The 19,954-nt window shown below is 52.1% G+C and overlaps 1 protein-coding gene across 1 annotated transcript in view; it reads left to right on the plus strand.

Moving 5' to 3' along the window:
* Positions 1 to 905: 905 nt before the first annotated feature.
* Positions 906 to 19,954, plus strand: part of CAPN5 (calpain 5) — a 57,646-nt gene continuing 38,597 nt past the window's right edge. The window contains exons 1-2 of the mRNA XM_040583772.1: positions 906 to 1,013; positions 17,173 to 17,349. Coding sequence (XP_040439706.1) covers positions 17,188 to 17,349 — 162 coding nt within the window. The 5' untranslated portion in view covers positions 906 to 1,013; positions 17,173 to 17,187. The remainder of the gene's footprint in view (positions 1,014 to 17,172; positions 17,350 to 19,954) is intronic.

Consider the following 19,954-nt stretch of genomic DNA (forward strand, 5'->3'; position numbering starts at 1 on the left):
CAGTGCCTCAGTTTCCCTCTTGCACAACAGAAAAAGGGAATAACTTTGGTCTTGGGCTGGAAAACATGTCTCCTTCAAGCCCTGTGGTCCTGCCCAACACCATTCCTGACTGGGGGACGTCCCCTCTGCACCCACATCCTGCAAGCCCTGATGACTCTCCCCTGCACCCTCCATGGGTGATGTCCTAACGCACCCCAGCTGCCTGGTGCCTGGGTGGCCCTGGTGTGCAGTGCCCAGCTGGTGTTGGTGCGTGGTGCCCCAGTTTGCCCAGTTCCCAGTCCCAGTGTAAGGTCCCAGGCACAGCCAGTAGGACCATGTCCCAGTGTCTAGTGCCAGGGCAATGCTGGTCCCAGTGCTGGTCCAAGTTCCAGTGCCTGGGAGGTCCCGGTGGCTGGTCCCAGCTCCCAGTACCTTGGTGGTGGTACTGGTGCCTGGGCAGCCCCAGTTGCCTGCTCCAGTCCCCCATTTGGGTGGTGCCAGCCCCAGTTCCCACTGATGGGCCCATTTCCCGGATGATCCCAGCTCTTAGGGCCTGGGCAATGCCGGACCCAGATCCCACTCCCCAGTGGGGTTCCCAGTTCACCAGACTGGTCCCCAGTCACAGGCGCAGGTTCTGGACCAGCGCCAGCCAGTGCCGCTCCCCATTTCCCGCTGCCAGGCGGTGACAGTCCCAGATCCCAGCGGTGGGGAGCGCCGCTTCCCGGTCCCAGTGCCCGTTCCCGATCCTGGTTCCTGATCCCGGTCCCCGGTCCCGGTCTCGGTGCCGGGTGCCAGTTCCCGATCCTGGTCTCCGTTCCCGGTGCATGTCCCCGTTCCCAGTGCCGGTCCCCCTTCCCGGTCCCCGGTCCCAGTGCCGGTCCCCCTTCGCGGTGCCGGTCCCAGCGCAGGCGCGGCGGCGGCGGCCGCTGCCCGCCCCGTCGGGGCGGTGCTTGCGGGAGGCGAAGCGCTGCGGGCAGCGGCGCGCCCGGAGCGGCGGCACCGGCCACCGGCATCGGGGCACCGGCACCGGGCAGGTAAGGCGAGCCCCGGCCCCGGGGAGCGGCGGGGGCGGCTTGTCCCTGCACCCCCCCGCTGCTGCTCCCGCGGCGGGGAGGCGGCTCCGCGCCCTGCCCGGGGGTCCAGCCACCCCCTCGGGGGATGCTCAGGTCACCTGTGGCTGTGGGAACCCCCGGGCAGCTACATGCTAGGGGGTGGGGGTGTGTAAGATCGGGGGGGGGGACACGCAAACAAAGCTATAAGCGGGCCCCCGCCCCCTCCCCTGCGCTGCCTTGCCGGGAGCACGGTGCTGCCCTTGCCTTTAGCGGGCGCTGGTGGGAGGTCGCGTTTTCGGGGACGCTAGAAGTCGGGGTGCGTGCGGCTGGTGCATCTGCAAGTCGCACCCCGGATGGTTAAAACCCCTCAGCTGCTCCCAGTCCGGCTTGTTTCTGCTGGCGGAGCCAAGCTGGGCAGAAACTTTCAGCCATGAGGCCTCGGTGCTGGCTGGAGAAGGAGGATTTCTGCACTGGGAAAAAACCCTGAGGTTTCAGTATTGTTCTTTGTTCCGTTTTTTTTTTGGACAAACGCAAGGGCTTTTAGAAAGTCTCATGGAAAGTTAAGGCGAGAGAGAGCTCCTGCCCGTGGGGCAGACCAGGCTGCTACTGGGGCGCAGGGCACTGGTGGCTTTTTGGATTTCTAAGCAGAGATGTGAATCTGAATTTCCCATATCCCAGAGGTAGGAGGCACCATCCATTTCTCCCTTTCTTTTTGCCCTGAAAAATATAATTTCGGATCTGAGAAACCAGGCCGGTGCTTTCTGATGATGTCCGATCAGAAGTGGCTCCGGTCCTCTGTCCCTCACCTCCCACTCCAGTAGCTGCCAGGTGAGCACAGGCTGCTCGCCTGGCTCCGCAGATCCACCTGCATGCGATGCTTGGATTTGTTACTAATTATTAATTACTGATTACCATTATGTTTCTGCCTGGATGCTGTATTAGCTCTGAGCTTGGTGGGGAGTGCAGGCAGACATGGCAAACAGAGATGAAAGCAGGGCAGCAAGCACAGTGGGTCGCAGAGGATGCTGTTAAATCCTCAGCTGCTTTTCTTGCTGCATCCAGCAAGGACTGAGCTGCAGACTTTCCCCGGGGTGCTTTCATCTCCACCCACTCTTCCATCTTAGGGGGCTCGGATCCTCCTCCCGGGCTCAGCCTGGTGTCCGAGTGTGCTGAACTTGTGTTATACCGGGGTGAGGGCAACACAGCGTCCCTGCAGCTGCATCTCCCACACTCTGCGCGTGGGTGTTGGGTAGCCCAAGGCAGATGCATCCATGCCCGCCCATGCTGCTCGGGGCAGCAGTGAACTGAGGAGGAGCAAGCTTACAGGTGCAGGTGAGAGCAGGTGTCACCTGTTGGGAGCATCCTTGGGGCTGCAAGAACCAGGGAGTGGGAAAAGCAGAGCCAGGTGAGGATGGAGGAGCACTGCCTGATTGGGGTGCTGACCACTTAGCTCCTGCTCAGTGCAACATCCTGCTATAGGCACGTATGTCCTGGTGCAATCTATTTCCCTCCCGGGAGCATCAGCTGCCTCCTTCTTCCTTAAGTAGCTCCTTAATGTGAATCGCCTGGGGCTCAGCTCCAGCCTGTGAGCCAGGCAGCAGGGTTGCAAAACCCAAGAGGGGCTGATGCATGCTCTTTGAGAGACCCTCTGTCCTTGGGAGCTGGATGTGAGGTCTAAATTCTGTCTGCAACAGGTGTGTGCGTACAGATGCTGCTGTGTACGTGGGGGCTGGCTCGCTTGGTGTCTGGTGCTTGCCAGGAGTCATGTGCTAGAATTGGTTGGGAAAAACTTTCTCGTTGGCAGCAGAGTTGAGGATCAAGGCATTAGTGAAAGGAAAAGCAGGTTTTGAGGAAGGCAGCAGGGCTTCTATAGCAGGCCTTGCTCAGCGTAGAAATCAAGCCCCTTTATCATGTCTTAGGGACACCCCATGTGACATGCAGAAGCAAAGCGGTGACACCTAAAAAAGAGGCAAAGCAACATGACTAAGGCACTTGGGAGGTTTGTGGCAGACTCAACTCCAACCCTGCTGTCTGCCATCCACCCCCCCTCCTTGCCCATTCTGGTAAGAAATTACTTAGGTGGGGCTTTGACATGGCCGTGAGCCCAGCAAAATCCCTGGGTGGCTGCCGTCTCCCCTGCAGCACTGTCTGTTCAAGGCAGCTCTTCCAGCTGGTGATGGATGCCCATGGAGAGCTACCTCAGGCATCCTCAAGCCCTGAGGTGGGATGGTGGGGTGGTGGAACCCTAGGACTGTTACCAAGGGGGCTGTGCTTTGCCTGTGGGTTTGCTCTCCTTTTTAGGCAAAGGAGATGATACAGGTCTCCTTTGGACTTGAAGGGGCTTTACACACCTGGCATGTGGGAGTATGTCAGTGGAGAAGACTTCTGTCTGCCAAGGGGTGGGGTGGCTAGGGAAGGTGGCAAAGGACACTGCTGGATGGATTAACCCCATGCAGGAGAGCTTAAATCTGCTTGAAGCTTTTAAGGGAAGATCTGAGCTCATTCTCATTTTTAATGCTGTGATTAACCTGCAAAACCAAGCTGAGAGGCACCATCCGTATGGGGTGGATGCGCTGCTCGGCCAGAGGGAAGGGGCTGACCTCGAGGGTGAATTGCAGTGTGTGGGCACGTCCTCTAGGACATCTATCAGTGGGACACTGTATGGCTGGGCTTTGTGCTATGTTTGGAGGCTGAATCATGTTGGGACAGCTGAGACTGGGGGTTCAGGGCCTGTTGGTGCTGGGTGCCACTGGGAGCACTGCAAAAAGGCAAGGGGAACCAGGCAAAGGGTGTTTGTGGGACAGGGTTATGGAAGAGTTAACACGGAGGAATGGGGCTCTGAGATCTGGTGCTTGAGAGGGATTAACTCAGCCTGGAGCAGGTGCAGTGAATCTGGGCTGTGAGGCTGATCAGAGGGATGGAGAGCTATTATACCAGGCTATAAAAGCTCAGCGAAACAAAGGCAGAGAGGGGATGTGCTTGCTGACTATAAATACATCCGAGGGGTGAACACCAGGGAAGCAGAAGAGCTATTTAAACTGGAGGACAGGATTGGCGTGGGGACAAATGGGTGTGAATTCATTTAATTTAGCTTGGGAGGCTTATCTAGAGGCTCTGCAATTGCATCCCATCGGAGGAGGCTAGGAGAGTGTGAATTAGAGCACATTACCTCTCCTCTAAGGTGCCTGACTATGATATGAGGAGGATTTGGGGCTTGTCAATGTAGGAGGCCAGGACCCTCTGGTCCAGACACCCGGTCCTGGTATCTCCTTTGGGAAGGGCTGTTAGCCAAGCAGGTCTCACCACCTGCCTCATGCAGGACCAGACCAGGCACAAAGCAGATGAAGCCCAGCCATGTCACCGAGATAGTTTTTTTTGTCTTTGATTATGCCTCAAAAAATCCCAGCTGTCCCTTCCCTGGTTGCTGTACAGATTAATAACAAAGCATCTATGCTTTAAGAAGGCTTTGGATCTGATCCCAAGAGATTTAGATAGTGTTTGTGCTGGAGTATGGTGATATTAAGAATGGCTGCATCCTCAAAATCTGCTCATATTTGTGCTTTCATTACCGGCTAATTTTGGCCGGTCCAGGGGTGCTAAGACCCCTCTCCTGATGCTTACTCCAAGCAAGGCAGCAGCAGGTTAATACAGGGAGAATGAGAAGGATACAGCTGTGCCTTGAAGGCTGGGGGATCAGGCACTCTCCCTCCTCCTCACTAGCATTCGGAAGTGTCAACTCCTTTCTCTGCAGATGTCCAGAAGTGAAGCCACTTCCATACTTGCAGGAGGGTTTCAGCCCCCAGAGAGGCGTCCATGGTCCTTTGCTCGTGCTGTGGTGTCATTTGGCAAGCTTGGGTACCGTTTATTTGCTGATGTCTTCGTGCCTTTGCCTGCTCTTCTGAGCTGCTTGTGGAGCACAAAGGCTCAGCGATGGGCTTGCATTGACCTGCTTCAGGCCAGGCGGTGCTCCTCCATCTCCTGGCCCCGCAGGCAGAGTCACGGATGGGGAATGAGGTGCAGTGATTACTCTGGCTCTGCACACTTCCAGTTGATTACCCAGGGAGAAAGGGCGAGACTCTGGGCGCTGCAGAAAATGGCCGCAGACCCATTGGATTCATGGGGGCTGATTTTCACAACAGTCGGACATCTGTCTGGCTGCAACATTAACCCTTCCCCTGCTCTTAGCTCTCCTCTTTGCACCATGAAGCCTTTTCATCCATAGGTTATTCCTGCTAAAATTGGCTTAGACTGTAGGAGAGACCCCCGTTCTGGTGCCTCAGTATAGGCGTAACTTCTTGAGGTCGTGGTGGAATAGGGATGCTTGCCATTGAGTTTTTCTCCCCCTATGGGAAAAAAAATCCTTTCTGCTCCACACTCTGGGACCCAGGAGGTTTTAACAGTTTTTGCCATTCTGCACTACACATTAGTTTTCAGCCAGTATTGCAGATCTTCATGCTTTGGGGATCCTCCTGTGCTGGAGAAGTGACAGATGATACCACTGCAAAGCCATGCTGGAAGCCCACGGGGTTTGCAGCATGTAGGTCAGAGAACCAGCTCCTTTGGGCCTGATCCAGCCCTTCAGAGGGGGCTGGACTGAGCTCCTCGCCCCCTGCCTGCTCGTGCATCCCTTAGGCAGCTTTCATGTGCTCTAGGAGGCATGTCCCAATTCAATAACACTTTGATGCATTTTACCTTAAAATACTCTTCTGGCACAGAAAAGCACTCCCTGCCCCTTCGTTTGTCCTTGCGCAAAAATGACCAGACTTAGTCCTCGTGCCGTCCATCTGAGCGTTGTCTCTGCTCTCTCAAGTCCTGTGACTGCAATCAGTCATGAACGTAGGTTATGGGGAGAGCGGACTGTAAAGCATCCCAGCCACCTTAACTCAGCCCCACGCTGGGAGGCTGGAAACCTTAGTGAGAAGCTCTGAAATGGTGTACAGGAGGGAGCTTCTTCTCCCCACCCTGCAGGGACCTCCTTAGCTGATCGGGCAGATTGTCTCCTTGGCTGGCTGCGGCTGACCCTCAGATGAGGGAGGCTGTAGCCCCGGTTTATTCCTTTAAGGTTTATCCTCTAATCTGGCTGTAAGTAACCAAACAAGACTGTGGCAGCCCAGGGCAGGGCTATGCTTTTACCACCAGGGAAAGGGACACGTAATACTCTCTATGGAGTTACAACATGACAGACAGCAGGTCTCTGATCACTGGGTGAAAAGGGTAAGGGCTCTGCTCCTGCCTGGCCTTCCCTTAAACCAGGATGCTTTTTCCCCACTGTGTTTTTGTTGTTGCTAGGTTTTTTTGGTTGTAACTCTAGATAATTCATACAATGAATTCCCTGGCTGAGAAAACGTATTGCTCTGTTGCAGTTAGCACCCTCCACTCCAGCTGACATTGCATTTCTACTTGTTTGGGGTTCCTTGGCTCCTCGGTGCAGGATGCAGGTGGCTCTGGTTGACTCCATCCCTTCTCAGCCCAGCCTGAGCTGTTCCACCGTTGCCCCCAGACCCCATACAGAGAAGGAAGCACCCCTGTTTGTCCCACAGGATTTCGGGTTGCTTTGTTTTATTTTGTGCAAGCCACACCCTGGTAAGCGAGAGCTGCTTACAAAGTATTTGCAGGCTTGCTGCTCAGAAAGCCTTGCAGAGCTGGTCCTACCAGTTGTCTGAGCATGTGTAGGTATTGTAAGGCTTGCTCCGGGGTGATAAAGGGACGTGATTTCTCTGCCCAGCAAAGGGAAGTCTTGCACTGGTACAAGCTGCAGCTGCAAACTCGGCTCTTGCAGAGCCAGGCCACCCGCTGCTGTGTGGGCGTTGGATGGGGATGGTGTCTGTTGGCTGCTTGCCCAGCAAGTCTTGCCTTCGGCTGCCCGGCAGGTCTTCGTGCAGGAGCAGGAGAGCAGTGATTTGTGCCTAATGCGGGGCTGTGGCCGTGACTGCAGTGAGTTCCTGTCCCATGAGGGGAAGTGAAACCCTTCCCCACATCAGGGTACATCTGGTACATACCCTGTGAGTTGCTGCTGCAGTTCAGGGCTGCTGCAGCACGAGGGTATCTGAAGAGATATGGAGCAAGGACTTCCAGCAGGATGCTTGCTCTGTACCTCCATCCCAGAGCCCTGTGCCCGGCCCATGGTCTCCCGCTTGCTGTTAACTGTGTGGTAGTAACATGCCCTGAGCAACCTCCTTGCAGATAAGCTGGTGCCTGCTCCAGCTTCGGGCAGAGTTTCCAGTTTCCATCAGAGCGGTGACAGACGCTATCACTGGGGTGAGAGCAGGGGTGATGGATCCAGCTGCCAGCCGTGGCAGCAGGAGTAAGCACAGCCATGCTGGGCTCCAGCAAAGCAGGAAAGCTTCAAAAGAGCAGAAAACCTCATCGGGGAGAAATCTTTTGAGCTGGGTGGACAGCTGCTTTTTATCCTGCCTGTGTAGGGTCTCCCCTGATGCTCCTGCCTGTAATCCTCGCCTCTGGGAGATGTACCTCAGGGGCAACCCTGGGAAGGTGAATGCCACAGGGCAGTGGATGCTCTCAGAGGAGCGGTGATTTTGGATTTTAGCCCCAAACGCGAGGTCGGAGTTGCAGTATGAGGAGCAGGGTTTTGGTCTTACTGTTCATGCTTGTGGCTTGGCGATGGGTTAGTTTGCCCTGGGGAGCCTGCCTGAGGGCACAGCTCAGGATGCTAAGAAAGGGCTAGCAAAGGGCAGGGTCTTTTTCTGGGTTGCCACAGGAAGGGACCCAGAAGACCATGTGGAGCCCATGGGTGCAGAGTCCTACCTTGCCCTCTGGACCACATGGAGCAGGATGACATGGGGATGCAGCGCATCCTGATGGCTGATCCTGTTACAGAAGTGCTGGGAAGCAAACGCAAACAAAGGGGAGCATGACCCCCTACCCAGGTCATGTTGAGATGGTGCATGGAGACCTCTTGCACGTTCTGGAGCCTGCTGTACCTTGTGAAATGGATCAGTCTCTCCCTGAATATTTCTGCTGTGCACAATGTCTCCACAGCAGGAGACAATCTGTCCCTACCCTAGCAAATATTGCACTGCTGTGGCGTGTCAGCCACGGTGCATAGCAGGAGTGGTGCTGTGGTGTTTGGTTGGCTTTGGTCATCCAGCTGTAGGTCATGGACCAGATGTATCTCACAGGAGGTATCCATCCAGCCTCCCGCTACTTGACAGGGAAGATGCTTGGTAGGGAGATGAGGCTGAATGGAGGTAAGCTGCGGTGCTCAGCATCGTGACCTGTACCCATCTCCCTGGGCGAGGGAAGTGGCATCTAGTCCCTCCTGGTGAAAGGCTGCAGCCTTTCAGCTCCGAGGGCAGCGTGGTGAACTCTTGCCTCTATGTTAGAGAAGAGCAGCACTGCTGAAATAAAGGAATAAGGGGGCAAAAGTTGACTGGGAGGTTGGGGTTGTTACAGCATCCAAGGCAGAAACACAACTTGGAGAGCTCAAACGGAGACATCGGGATCTTACGTTCAGACCTTTCAGCTTGCAAGAGCTGTGTGGCTCCAGTAACGAAGATTTCTAATAAACCCCACACATTTGAGGTGATCCAGTTGACCTGAGAGAGGCTTCCCTCTTCAAAACACTTAACAAATTGAGTTGCCACAAGCCTTTAAATACCACTTTTGTACTCGCAGTGCTGTGGAGGAGTCACAGAAAGGAAAACTTATTAAAGGCAGGGAGGGAAAAGGAGGTAAATTAAAAAAATGGCTGATCTTGCTGGCACATCCTGAAGGTTTTGCAGACAAGGAGAATGCTCTTCTGAAGTCAGGCAGTACCTAGGTGTGGTCTGGATATTTGCTGTTGTGGCTATGGGATTTATAGGACGTGGGGCTCAGGAAAGGGCTGGCAAGGGGGTTATGAGCCTCTCAAAGGGGAAAACTGAAAACAGAGGACCCAAGCGGGCGGCAGGCAAGGAGCAGAGTGCCTCGATGCTTTTATTCAGGTCTAGATCATGCAAAGAGGAAATACTAAAACTGTTTATTAGCCAAAGCTGAGAGATGTTGTCTTGGCAGAGGTTTGAGTCCTGACTTGGGTCCAGGAGCTGGAGGGTTGGGACAAAGCCAGTCCTCTGTGGGGTGTGGAGCCCATCATCAGAAGCAGTGGGGAGCGAGGAGCCCTCGCTGGCTGAAATTGCAGGTGATGGTTGAATCCTGCTTGGTTTGAAGTGGAGCAGGTCAAGGGACACATTTCTGGTATGGCCAGGAGTCTCTCAGGAGGACACCTGAAGGACTTGGTTGTACCTCCAGGCCTCCAAGAGGACAGTTTTGGGCTCTGCCTGCAGCCAAGGGGTGAAGGTGAGGGAGAGAGAAGAAACCCGTAGCCCTGGGGAAGGTGTTGGTGTTATGACGTGGTCTGGGCTGAAACTGCAGCAGGGATGCTTAGGATCAGCCAGAAGGACAAATAGCACAGCTTGTCTGGGAGGGATGATCTTGTAGGATCCAGCTGCCTTGATTCTGTCTTTTGCAGAGTAGCTGCAGCCCTGTTATCTCTTCTGCTCCTCAGGCATGCGTCTCTGCATCTTTTGAAGTTCAATTGCTTTAATTATCCTAGAGGCTGCAGAAGCTATGGAAGGCAGAGCATTTGTGTGGAGACGTGCTGCATTTTATCTGTGCTAATGATGAGTTTTCTGAATGAATTTTCCGGTTACCCAAATCCCTTAGTTAAGCACCTCTGTGACCCATAATGCTCAAGAAGAAGGCTCTCTAGGCTACCTCAAGTGGTGCCCTGTGCTGCTTCTGTCCTTCCCTCTAGCCATACCACAAAGGTACAGGTCTGTCTTTAGACCATAATTTTTTTGCCCAGCTGGCAAGAAAAACAGCACAAGTGTATTGACGTGGTGCAGGGCTTCCAGTGGAGTCAGTGTGACCAGATTTAAAAGAAGCTGGTCCAGACATTCAATTAGAAGTCCTGAATAAATAATAGAAATATATGTTCAGTCCACTCCTGCAAAGATAGCATCCTTTGGGTTTGGTGTTTTGTTTTGTGTTGTTGTTTTTTTTTGGTTTTTTTTTTTTGTTTTTTTTTTTTTACCAACGGTGATCAAAATGGATGCTGAGAAGGGCTCAGCACTCCTGTAACCTCATGGGGTGGGTGGTCTGTGTTCAAAGCAGTGCATGTGTGGGGTGACAGCCCTCTTGGAACAAGCAAGGTCCATGTGGCTGGACGACCATAGATGGAGGTGGCTCAGTTCTGCATGTGTGACTGCTCTTCCTAGGCTGTGTTTCTCCAGCGCCTGAAAACCTGCTCTGTGTGAGCAAAGCCATGTTTGAACCTAGACCTTACTACGTGAGTCCAGCCCCACATCCCTGTGCTACTCCATCCTGGTTTGAGCTGCTGTATATAAAGCTGGGGGAGCCCTGGAGAAGGTTCCTGCCACCAGGAAGGGTTGTTTGGGGAAGCCTCAGGGCTGCTGAGGAGCTCAGGAGTGCTTTGTTGTTGCTGGTGCTCTGTGCTGCTCCTGGCAATTATTAACCAGGGTCAAGGTCTGGGTGCTGGGCCACGGAAGGGTTAGCAAAGCAGAGCAGTGCATTTCTCCAGGGGCTGGGCGTAGGCAAAGCCCCTTAATTCACCTTTCGGTGCCTGTCCTGCAACCTCTGCTGATCTACAAGGGTTTTTAACTCTGCTGTGGTCTGGAGAACAAGCCTATTGTAACATGTGCTTGCCATGGTAAAGCTGGCCCAGGGCTTGAACAGCACCTGGGGCTGTGCTGGGGGATACCCAAAACTGAGCTTTTACGTTTTCACCAAAGCATGAGTGGGTTGGGATGAACTGGACCCAGAGTGGTGAATATCTTCAGCTCCCCTCTGCATGCCTCAGCCAATCCTGGCTGCTTGGTGACACGTTCTAGCCTTCCTCTTCCCCCTGTTTGTAGGTCTGTCCTTCTGCCATCTCCTTCTGCTGTTCTTCCACCCCTGTCCCTGCTAGTCCTGTGTCTCTCCAGCCTCCTGCTTTTCCCAGCCTGATTGGGAATGCTGCCACCAGCTTTGCTTTGAGCTTGTTACTCCTGCCTGTGCCAGGATGCCTTCAAACATATGTCTTGGTCCCATCTGACCTTAACGTCTGTGCTGAGCAGAAGGGCCAGTCTGGCTGGTGCCACAAACACATCTTGTGTGCAATGCTCTTGCCAGGCAGTGCTTGCCACCAGCACAGGGTTATTAGGGTGTTTATGGTTCAGGGCTGCCCTTTCTTCCTGCAGCTCCAACAGCGACTGTTTGCAAATGGTGACTCATACCTGCAAGGAACGAGGAACTCCTGATGCCAAAGGTGTCCCCAGTGTGAGTTATCCAAGCAAAAGGGAACTCCTGGCCATCACACCCAGCTGGTTCCTTGATTCCCAGACCCCCAGACTCCCATTAACCCCAGCCTTCCCAGGAAAAAACATACACAAAGGCTGCACATACCCAAGCCCTCTTGCTGGCTCTGTCTCCCTGCGCTGTCTTCTTGCCATTAAGCAACAAGGGAGCAATGTTCTGGAGGGAGAAAACCAGAGGAAATAAAGGCAGCATGATAAAAATCACCGTGCATTACTGGAAACAGCCTCCAAATCCGACATACTCTCTGTGGCCGATTTTGTGCAGATGTGGCCAGCCAGGCTTGCCTTGGTGATACGGAGTCACATGCACTAATTCTCTGCTAGGATGAGTGACCCTGGCTCCTTCCCTGGCAGTGCTGCAAATGCATTTTAAATGAAAGACTACTTTTTTTCCCGAGTTTTTTGCAGTAATAGCCAGCTGCTAGACAGTAACTTCCTCTTTATGTCTCTGAGTGCTTTGCAGGAGGGACCAGCATCCCTGCAGATGGAGGATGATGCTTTTTCCCACTCCACAGAGGAGGAGATGTCATCAGGGAGCATTTGCTGTACTTAGCCACTTTTGCAGAAAGCTTATCGATACAGCAAGTTTACCCAGAACAAACAGCCTCTAACCACATCAAGGATTTTTTTGAGACTAAATCCACTATGCCGAGTTTCTGAGGGGATGCGGCTGGTCCTCATATACATGCGTGCAAGATTAACCCTCTGGCTAAACAGTGCTGTGTTCAGGTGTCCGGATTCTGATCCCACCTCTGCTGCAGTAAATTACTGACAAAAGTCAGAACTTGATATAAATATAATTAAGAGTAAAAATGGTTGTTCCACCTTTAGCCTAGTGGAGTTTTTAGCTCTTAGAGGAGAACAGGGATACCACCGGATGAAGGGAAGAGATAAAGCACAGAAAGGCTCATTCTGTTTTCTGTTCTTCAGCAGTTTTGTTTCAGCAAGTAACCACTGTAAATGCTCGTGAATTTGCATTTTGGCTAAAGCAGCTGCTCTGGAAAGATGCCCAACTCTGCTCAGAAACATCTGGAGGTGAACTACCTATAAATTCTCGTAGGAATTAGCTCCCCTGGTTAACCGCAGTCAATTTAAGAAGAAACAATGTCTTTTTTTCTAATTTTCGTCAGTGTAGCTTCACCTCCCAGTCCTTCTGGACATTGCTAATGCAGGATGCTATGTGGTGCGGCTGGCTCTGGGCCATGGCACTCCGACTCCAAGCCAAAACTACGGTAGATGTACAACTGGGAGTGGGAAAGGGCTTTGGGGATGCAGCTCAGACCTGCTGTGGACCATGTGCTGCCGGTCCTGATAGCCTTTCAATGGGACTGTCACTTTTTAGCCTGTGACTTGGGGCTTTTTTGTTCATAGACATGTTGGCTAAAAGGTGTGGAGCGCTTATCTTGTGTTCAGTGTAGAGAGTGATTCACGGTTCAACTGCATCTTCCCTGGTTTCTGGAGAAAAGGCATGTGAAGCTGTCCTTGTGTCGGCAGCATCTCCCACTGCTGAGCTGGACTTTTGTGTTAGCAGGTGGAAGGTCAACCCCAGTGTTGTCCTGTGTCTGTCAACAGAAACACCCAAGGAGACTGGAAAAAAAATTAAATAACATTTTTAGGAAGAGCCTGGCTGCTCTGAACACCCTGCTATTGGGCTGCAGTGTTGTAGGTTGCCCCTACCAGGTTGCACCTGGTTGCAGACTGGGCAACCACATGCCTGGTTCCTGCTTCATCTTCTTGGCTGATGCTATGCCTTTACAATGTGATATCAAACATATCTCGTGTTTAATGAGAACAGAGCTGGAGAACACGGGCCAGCAGATCCTGTCCTCTAAGGACAAAGTGTTTTGTCTGACCTAGAGGCAGACAACTGCAGAATCTCCAAGCAAGGAGCCCTTTGCTCCTGGACGGGGTGCAGCCTTGAGATAAAGCAAGTGTGGTTAGCCTGTGCCAGCTAGCTGTGTGGTACAGGAGCCTCTGAGCTGGAAGGGAAGGAAAGTAAGCAGTCTGTGGGGGAGGAAGGAAGAGCTTTTCAGCAAGTACCTGGTCCTGGCCAATGCAAGTGCTTTCAATCCTTCTCCCCCATTGCAGTGCTCAGAGCCCTGATCGTTACCAGCTGGCAGGAGCTGGAATGCCTGGATGATGCTGGAGGTGAAAAGGGCCAGTGTGCAACACCCCTGAGTCATAAGTCTGGCTCAGTCCTCCAACAAAATAGTTTCCTGTTTAACTCCTTCAGGGTTGGACTGAAGTTGGGCTCAGGCCACTGTTTCCACAAATTTGGCTCTGCTAAGAGCTGTGAGTGCAGATTCCCCTCCCTGCTCACACACAAACACACTCATGTGCAAGTGTAGGGTTGTTAGTTTGGACCAGGCATGAAAACGCCCGGTTCTTGTGCTCCTGGAGCATCCTAGCTCAGTGCAAGAAGGCAAAGAGTAATTAGACAGCCCTTAAGCATTTTAATGTGGCAGATCTGAAGTTCAGCCTGGTCAGCATGAAATTAGAGTAATGGACTTTAATACTGCCCTAAGAACATATCCCCTATCCCTTCGTTTTAATTATTTTTCAAGTTTGTTCATTTTTTTAAATTATTCTGAACAGTATCGTTTCTTGTTCTGCATGACATTTCCTTTGTAGCTCAAACCCATCTCTGCCCTCTCATGTGAGAGCAGCCCCGCAGCGAGGACAGATGGCTGTCTAGGTGACAGTCACTGTGGGTTGGGACAGGAGGGCAAGGCCCTTTTCTCCCAGGTAAATTTGGGCAGCAGAAAGGCTGGAGCACCTCGGTCGAGAGCACCGCGGTCCTGTTCTCATAGAGATGGACATTGCTCAGGGTGTCTCGTGGAAGTCAGAGTTGCAAGGGTCATTGGAAAATACAGCTCCAAGCTGTCATTGCAGAGCTGCCTGGGGAGGAGCAGTAATTTTATGAATGAGCAGCCAGTGCCAGCACTCAGCCACGGGACAGACTGTGGAGCAGCGTCCAGCATCTCCTGCGTCAAACCCATAACTCCTGCCTTAACTCAAGCGTGGCTTTTCGAAAGGCACCACACCTCCCTCCTCTCCTTTCCAGGCTCCCTTCCTATATCTCTCTGGTTCTGTCTGCACACCCTCCCGTGGAAATGTCCTTGTCCATCTGTCAACCCAGCTCATGCAACAGTCCAAGCATCTCTGCTTGGACTCGGCATCCTGCATCTCAGTCCAAAGCAGCATCCTTCTCTCTCAGCCTGTTGTATTCATGCAGCTGGCAACCATCCTGTCCCAGCACTGCCACTTTGCATGTGTCTCTCTGTAGCAGTGAATGCTGAAACTGTGAAAGTCCTGCCTGATTGTCACTCAAAAGGAGCTCATTCACTGTTAAGATGTCCCCGTGACCTCCCTGGGGACTTCTCCCCGTCCTTCACCCTCTTCCTCAGCTGGAGGTCCAGAGGTTAGCTCCTTCCCTGACGCTTTTAGCAGGGTGGGTGCATGTTTTGGCTACTGGGTGCATTCCCTGACTGCTCAATGAGGCTGTCTGCTGTTCTACAAGGAGTAAATCTGGTGTATTATTTAGATTTTCATATTGGGCCATTTATTTTTAAGGCTTTTCTGAGGGCAGGTGATGCACTTGGGCTTCTTTGTGGCATCTGGAAACTGGTCCTGATGCCAAGGAGAAAATCCTGTGAGCATTGCTATAAGCCCTGTATACAACAGCACTTCAATGCATTGCTGAGCTGCCTGCAAAGGCTGCTGCATGAATTAAAACTTCTGTAACTGGCCTTACGCAGGCAAGGTCCTAACCTTGGTTTCCAAATAGAGCTGAAGGCACAGCTGCTCTCCCTGTCTTTGACCTGCAAGCTAAGATATTATAAACTCTAAAATCTCAGATCAGCAGTTCTGGAGGATCATCACTAAATGCTCCCTATGTTCTTCCTCCACAGCAGGGACGTGGGAGTAGAGAGACACTGGGGTAGCTGGGTTGTTGGCCATCCAGTGCCAACGGTCTCCTCATGGGAGATGCAGCTACCTGTTGCCCCTATCCACCCTATGCAGTCCACCCAGGGTGGTGCCTCTTTTGCAGTTCAGACCATGTTTAATTGAAGCCTAATTGCCCCTTCGTGCAGTTTTTGCAGTTGCTGTATCTCAGGGCACGGAGCCAGGACACACCAAGCGATTTGGAGAAAGGTGGCTGGCTGGCACAAAGCACCCCCCAGGCTGCTTCAGCGGCAGGGACCTGTGGAGCAGCCAACAAGGGGGTTATTTTGGATTCACTTAAGCTCTGAATGATGAACACTTGTGCTGCTAATCAGGTGATAAATACTGGCAACTAAAACTTATCCTTTGCTCTTCTGCTTTGCAGAAGTGAAGTGTTTTCCTCTCTCCCAGATGAGAGGAGACTGGCTGGGTGAGTGATGCTCTTGGAGGATTACTCTGATCAGCACAGACATTCATTTAGCACTCAAACACCTACTTTCCTTCAGTTAATCCTAGTGGTTCATTAACAAGGGATGTGACACTGTTCCTAAATTGATGTTCAACTATAAGTGATCATATAATCCCTTGGATTTTAGATGTTTACAGATTAGGTGCTTCCTATTAGCCTTTATTGCAACTGTCTTGTCCCACCACTTGTGATAATACCACAATAAGCATATGGTTTTTGTATGTTTCATAGCGAGCAGTTAGAGGTCAGTTTGCTGGATGCATCTGCCTGCTGGATGGGTCACCCATCATTTTACTATGGATGGTGCTGGAGACCATAGTTGGGATTATGTGGCACACAAACCCCCATTTCTTTAGGAAACCAGCCTATATGTTTTCAGACCAGAGTCACTAATGATCAACATTTTAAAAAGGACATCCTGTTTTGGGGAGAGAGAAGGATTGTACGTAGCTGTTATAAATAAATACAGAGAAACCGTAGGGAAGGAGCTTTGGAAGGCCTGTGATTTAGTAGAGGGGAACAAGGTAAAGCATCCGCTTTCCTTTTGCCTGTTGTGGGGGACAAGGAGGTGCAGCCTGCAGGGTGAAGGGATGAGGACCTGAACAAAGGGGTTGGTACGTGACTGAACGGCAGGGGTGATGGAGCAGTGGTGAAGAGCAGGGGGGCATTTGGGCAACGGTTTCCTGCTGTCTTCTGGATTGCTAAATTCACATCTCTGCCCTGGAAGCTAGGCGCTTGTCAAGACAGAATAATTAATCTAGAAGCACATGGTGCTCTGCCAGGAGGCCTTTTTTTAATTAAAACCAGATATAATAAAGTCTACTGAGAAACTGGCATCTCTGATGAAACCATGAAGTGTATGTCCATGATTCAAGGCTGCACGGTGGGGGTGCTCTGGGTAGGGCTCAGCCCCCATAAAACCTCTGCACACCCATCTTGCAGAGCATGTTTTCTCCTCCTTTGCTTCAGAGGGCTGTGCTTTTCCCAAATGAGTTACAAATTCACTAAGAGGCAGGACACCAGCTATCATCTCCTACTGTGCCTGTTTTGGTGGCATTTGGCCACCTTGAGGGGTAAATGGGAGTCCATCGTCCAGGGGATCAGCAAGGTACACTTGGGATTTAAGGGGGTCATCTGTCCCTCCTCACTTGGATGCAGAATTTTACCTGCTTGTTTAAATTGGTGATGAAGCACACTGATACCTCCTGGAGTGAGCCAGAGGTGCTTCATGGGACTATAAATGTGTGGTCTAGTGATGTAGGTCAGCCAGATCTGGGGAAGGGTGGAGACAGAGGATGGGTGGTTATCTCCAGTCATGATGTCTTGGTCTCACCACTTGGGTGCTGCAAAGGAGGACTGAATGTCCCTGGCCGGACCCTGCCCCATCTCACTCCCTCTCTGTCTGTCCTCCCAGGGCCGGTGGGGAAAGATGTTTTCCTCAGTGAAGCCATATGAGAACCAGCGCTACGCCTCCCTGAAGAAGGCATGCCAGCGGCGGAAGCAGCTCTTTGAGGACCCGCTTTTCCCTGCCAATGATGACTCGCTCTTCTACAAGTCAAGGATCCAGGGAATCCAGTGGAAGCGCCCAAAAGTAAGTGCACTCATCCCCTTGTCCCTCAACACTGCTTTCCACCATCTCTGCTCTCAGGCATCCCCGAAAATACACAGTGCATCCTTCACCAAGGGTGCCAAGCCTCAGCCAACATCTCCTCTCCATCCCCAGCAGGGTTTATTTGCCTAGACTTGGTATTGTGAGCCTCTGGGATTCCAGGGAGCCCTGCTGCACCCAGGTCCAGGCTTTTCTACTGCCAGGGAGGACCAAGTGCAAAGGAGGCTTCACTGTGACTTGGTTTCCTCATGCATAACCCAGAGAGATGGTTTGCAGCCAGGTTGGTCTGGTTAAGCCTGGTGGGTCCAGCAGGGCAAACTTATCTCTGAATACTCTTGGTGGTCCATTTGGGAAGTGAAAAGAAGATAAGCTTTGGGTAGGTGAGGTGGTTTTGGGGTCTTTGGGAGGTGAGTGGTCTAACCCATCCTTCCTCTCCTGCACAAAACCTGCATTCTCTGCATGTCCTCTGCAAAAAACACTCTGCATGTCCTCCATACAGCAGCGTGTCATGGAGGCAGGTTGTGGGAGGTTGAGGGTAATGCTGCCTGTCCCCCTTCTGCTGTCCTCAGTGCCAGCCCAAATGATGCATGTCAGGGTCTGGGGGCACTATGGGGAATTTGTGTGTCCTGGTATGGCCAGCTGCTTGGGGTTAACCATGAACCCGCTTCTCCGACTGCCATGAAATACAAGGAGTCCCAGGGAGCAACGATCATTGTGGCTGGGGAGAGGCAGTATCACAGCATCTAACACACCTGGGTTTCCTTCCTTGCCTGTGGGTAGAAGCAATCCTCTCTGCCCAGCCCATGCTGTTTTGCATGCAGCTTGGCGGCATTTCAGCATGGTGGGGTCGCCTGAGCTGCCTTTGTCATCTTCAGCCACACTGGCAGCCCAGAAAATCAGCTGGCCTTTTGCAAGACAGTGCTGCGTCTGTCTGAGTGAGGGCAGTCTGGAGGGGTGGACAAAAAGGCTTTGTGTGAAGGGAGGGATGGAGCTGAACTGACTCTTTCTGTGTGGCAGGAGGGGTTGAGCCCCCCAGCATCCTACCAGGCTCCTGGTGGGAGGAGGTCTGGCTTCCCTCTGCTCTGCCTTGCGCTTTTCCACACCAGCTCTGCCTGGACACACAGGGTTTGTGCAAAGCTCTGTGTGTGTTTTAGTTTATTCTCCTTGTCTTCTGGAGTGGAAGGATGTTCTGTGCACAGCTGCCTTCTGAAGACAAGACCCACCATGGTGTGGTCTCGTTGTGGGGGACAAGGTGAACACACCTTGCACATCCCATTTATACAGCAGATAGGTGATGCCTGAGACTTTCTAAACAACTTTCTCTGGGACTAAAAGATAGGGAGGTATTTGACACCCCCTTGCTGATTTCCATTCAGAGACATGCACATTAATTCAGCCCCATGTCTAATGACAGAGGACTGGATCCAGTTGTAGAGGGACAAAGTTCGCCTGTCCTCTGCTGAGCATCTGTGTCTCGGAGCTTTTCTCCATCCGCTTTGGCTTTCAGCTCACTTACAGCCCTCGATGTTCAGGCATGTAGCATCCACACTTGCTTAGGAAGACATGAGGTCAGCCAGCAAGGTATCATCCACTTGCTGCCTTGCTGTGGTGAGCATGAGATCTTTCTAAGAAAGCTTTCTGGGCCTTCTGGTCTTCACCTGCAAGGTGGCACCCTCATGTAGTCCAGGGCCGTCCCTGCTGAAGCACGGTGTGAATTCAAGCCCTTTGCAACCAGCCAGCTCTGCAGTTTCATAGAATCATAGAATAGTTTGGGTTGGAAGGAGCCTTTGAAGATAAAGCAATTAGCAGAGGATGGTTGAACTGGGGCTCTTTCTGGCATGGGCTGGCAGCGGGAATAGGTGCTGGAAGCGGGTCCCACATGCAAGCAAGGTCCTGTATGCTTAACTAGGCATGGAGATGGCCCCTCTATTGCTGCTTCTGTACCAGAGGAAGGGAACTTTGCTAGCAATTTTGGCATTAGGAGTCTGTGCAGAGCAATAGCAGACTCCTTGATCGTTTGATCAGACCTGTCTAGCTGCCTTGACCACAAAATCACCATAAAACAAGAAGTTGAGCTCACATCTGCCCTGGTTACTGCTGAAGTTTACAGAAGCTTCTTTAAAGGCTTTGCCCAGGTTCTTTCTTTCAGTTGTTCCTTTTGGTAAAAGTGACTGAATTTCAGAGGGAGAATGGCTTTGTTCCAGCCAGCTGATGCAAAGTGACGTTTTAGTTGCTGGACCCAATTCTGCCTGAATTCCTACCAACTCTCTGAGGGGAAAGGCCCAGAAAAAGGTCCCAGCATCTTCTGCAAGAAAGCAAATGCGGTGCACCTGGGTGTTAGGGATCTTGATATATATCTCACCATTTTGCTGTCCGCAAGAGAGCTGGGAAACACCACCGGCTTCTCCAATTCAATACAGTATTTAGTCCACGAAGTTCAAACCAACTGCTCTGCCTGTGTGGTAATTGCACAGTACAGTTACTAAGCCACACGGAGTCCCTGCAGCATCCTCTTCCTATTACAACCAGCAAATCTTCCCTTAGGCAATCATATTTCATTCTTGTTTAGAAAAAACAGATAGAGTGA

The sequence above is a fragment of the Falco naumanni genome, chromosome 2, assembly GCF_017639655.2.
Source record: "Falco naumanni isolate bFalNau1 chromosome 2, bFalNau1.pat, whole genome shotgun sequence".
NCBI lineage: Eukaryota > Metazoa > Chordata > Aves > Falconiformes > Falconidae > Falco > Falco naumanni.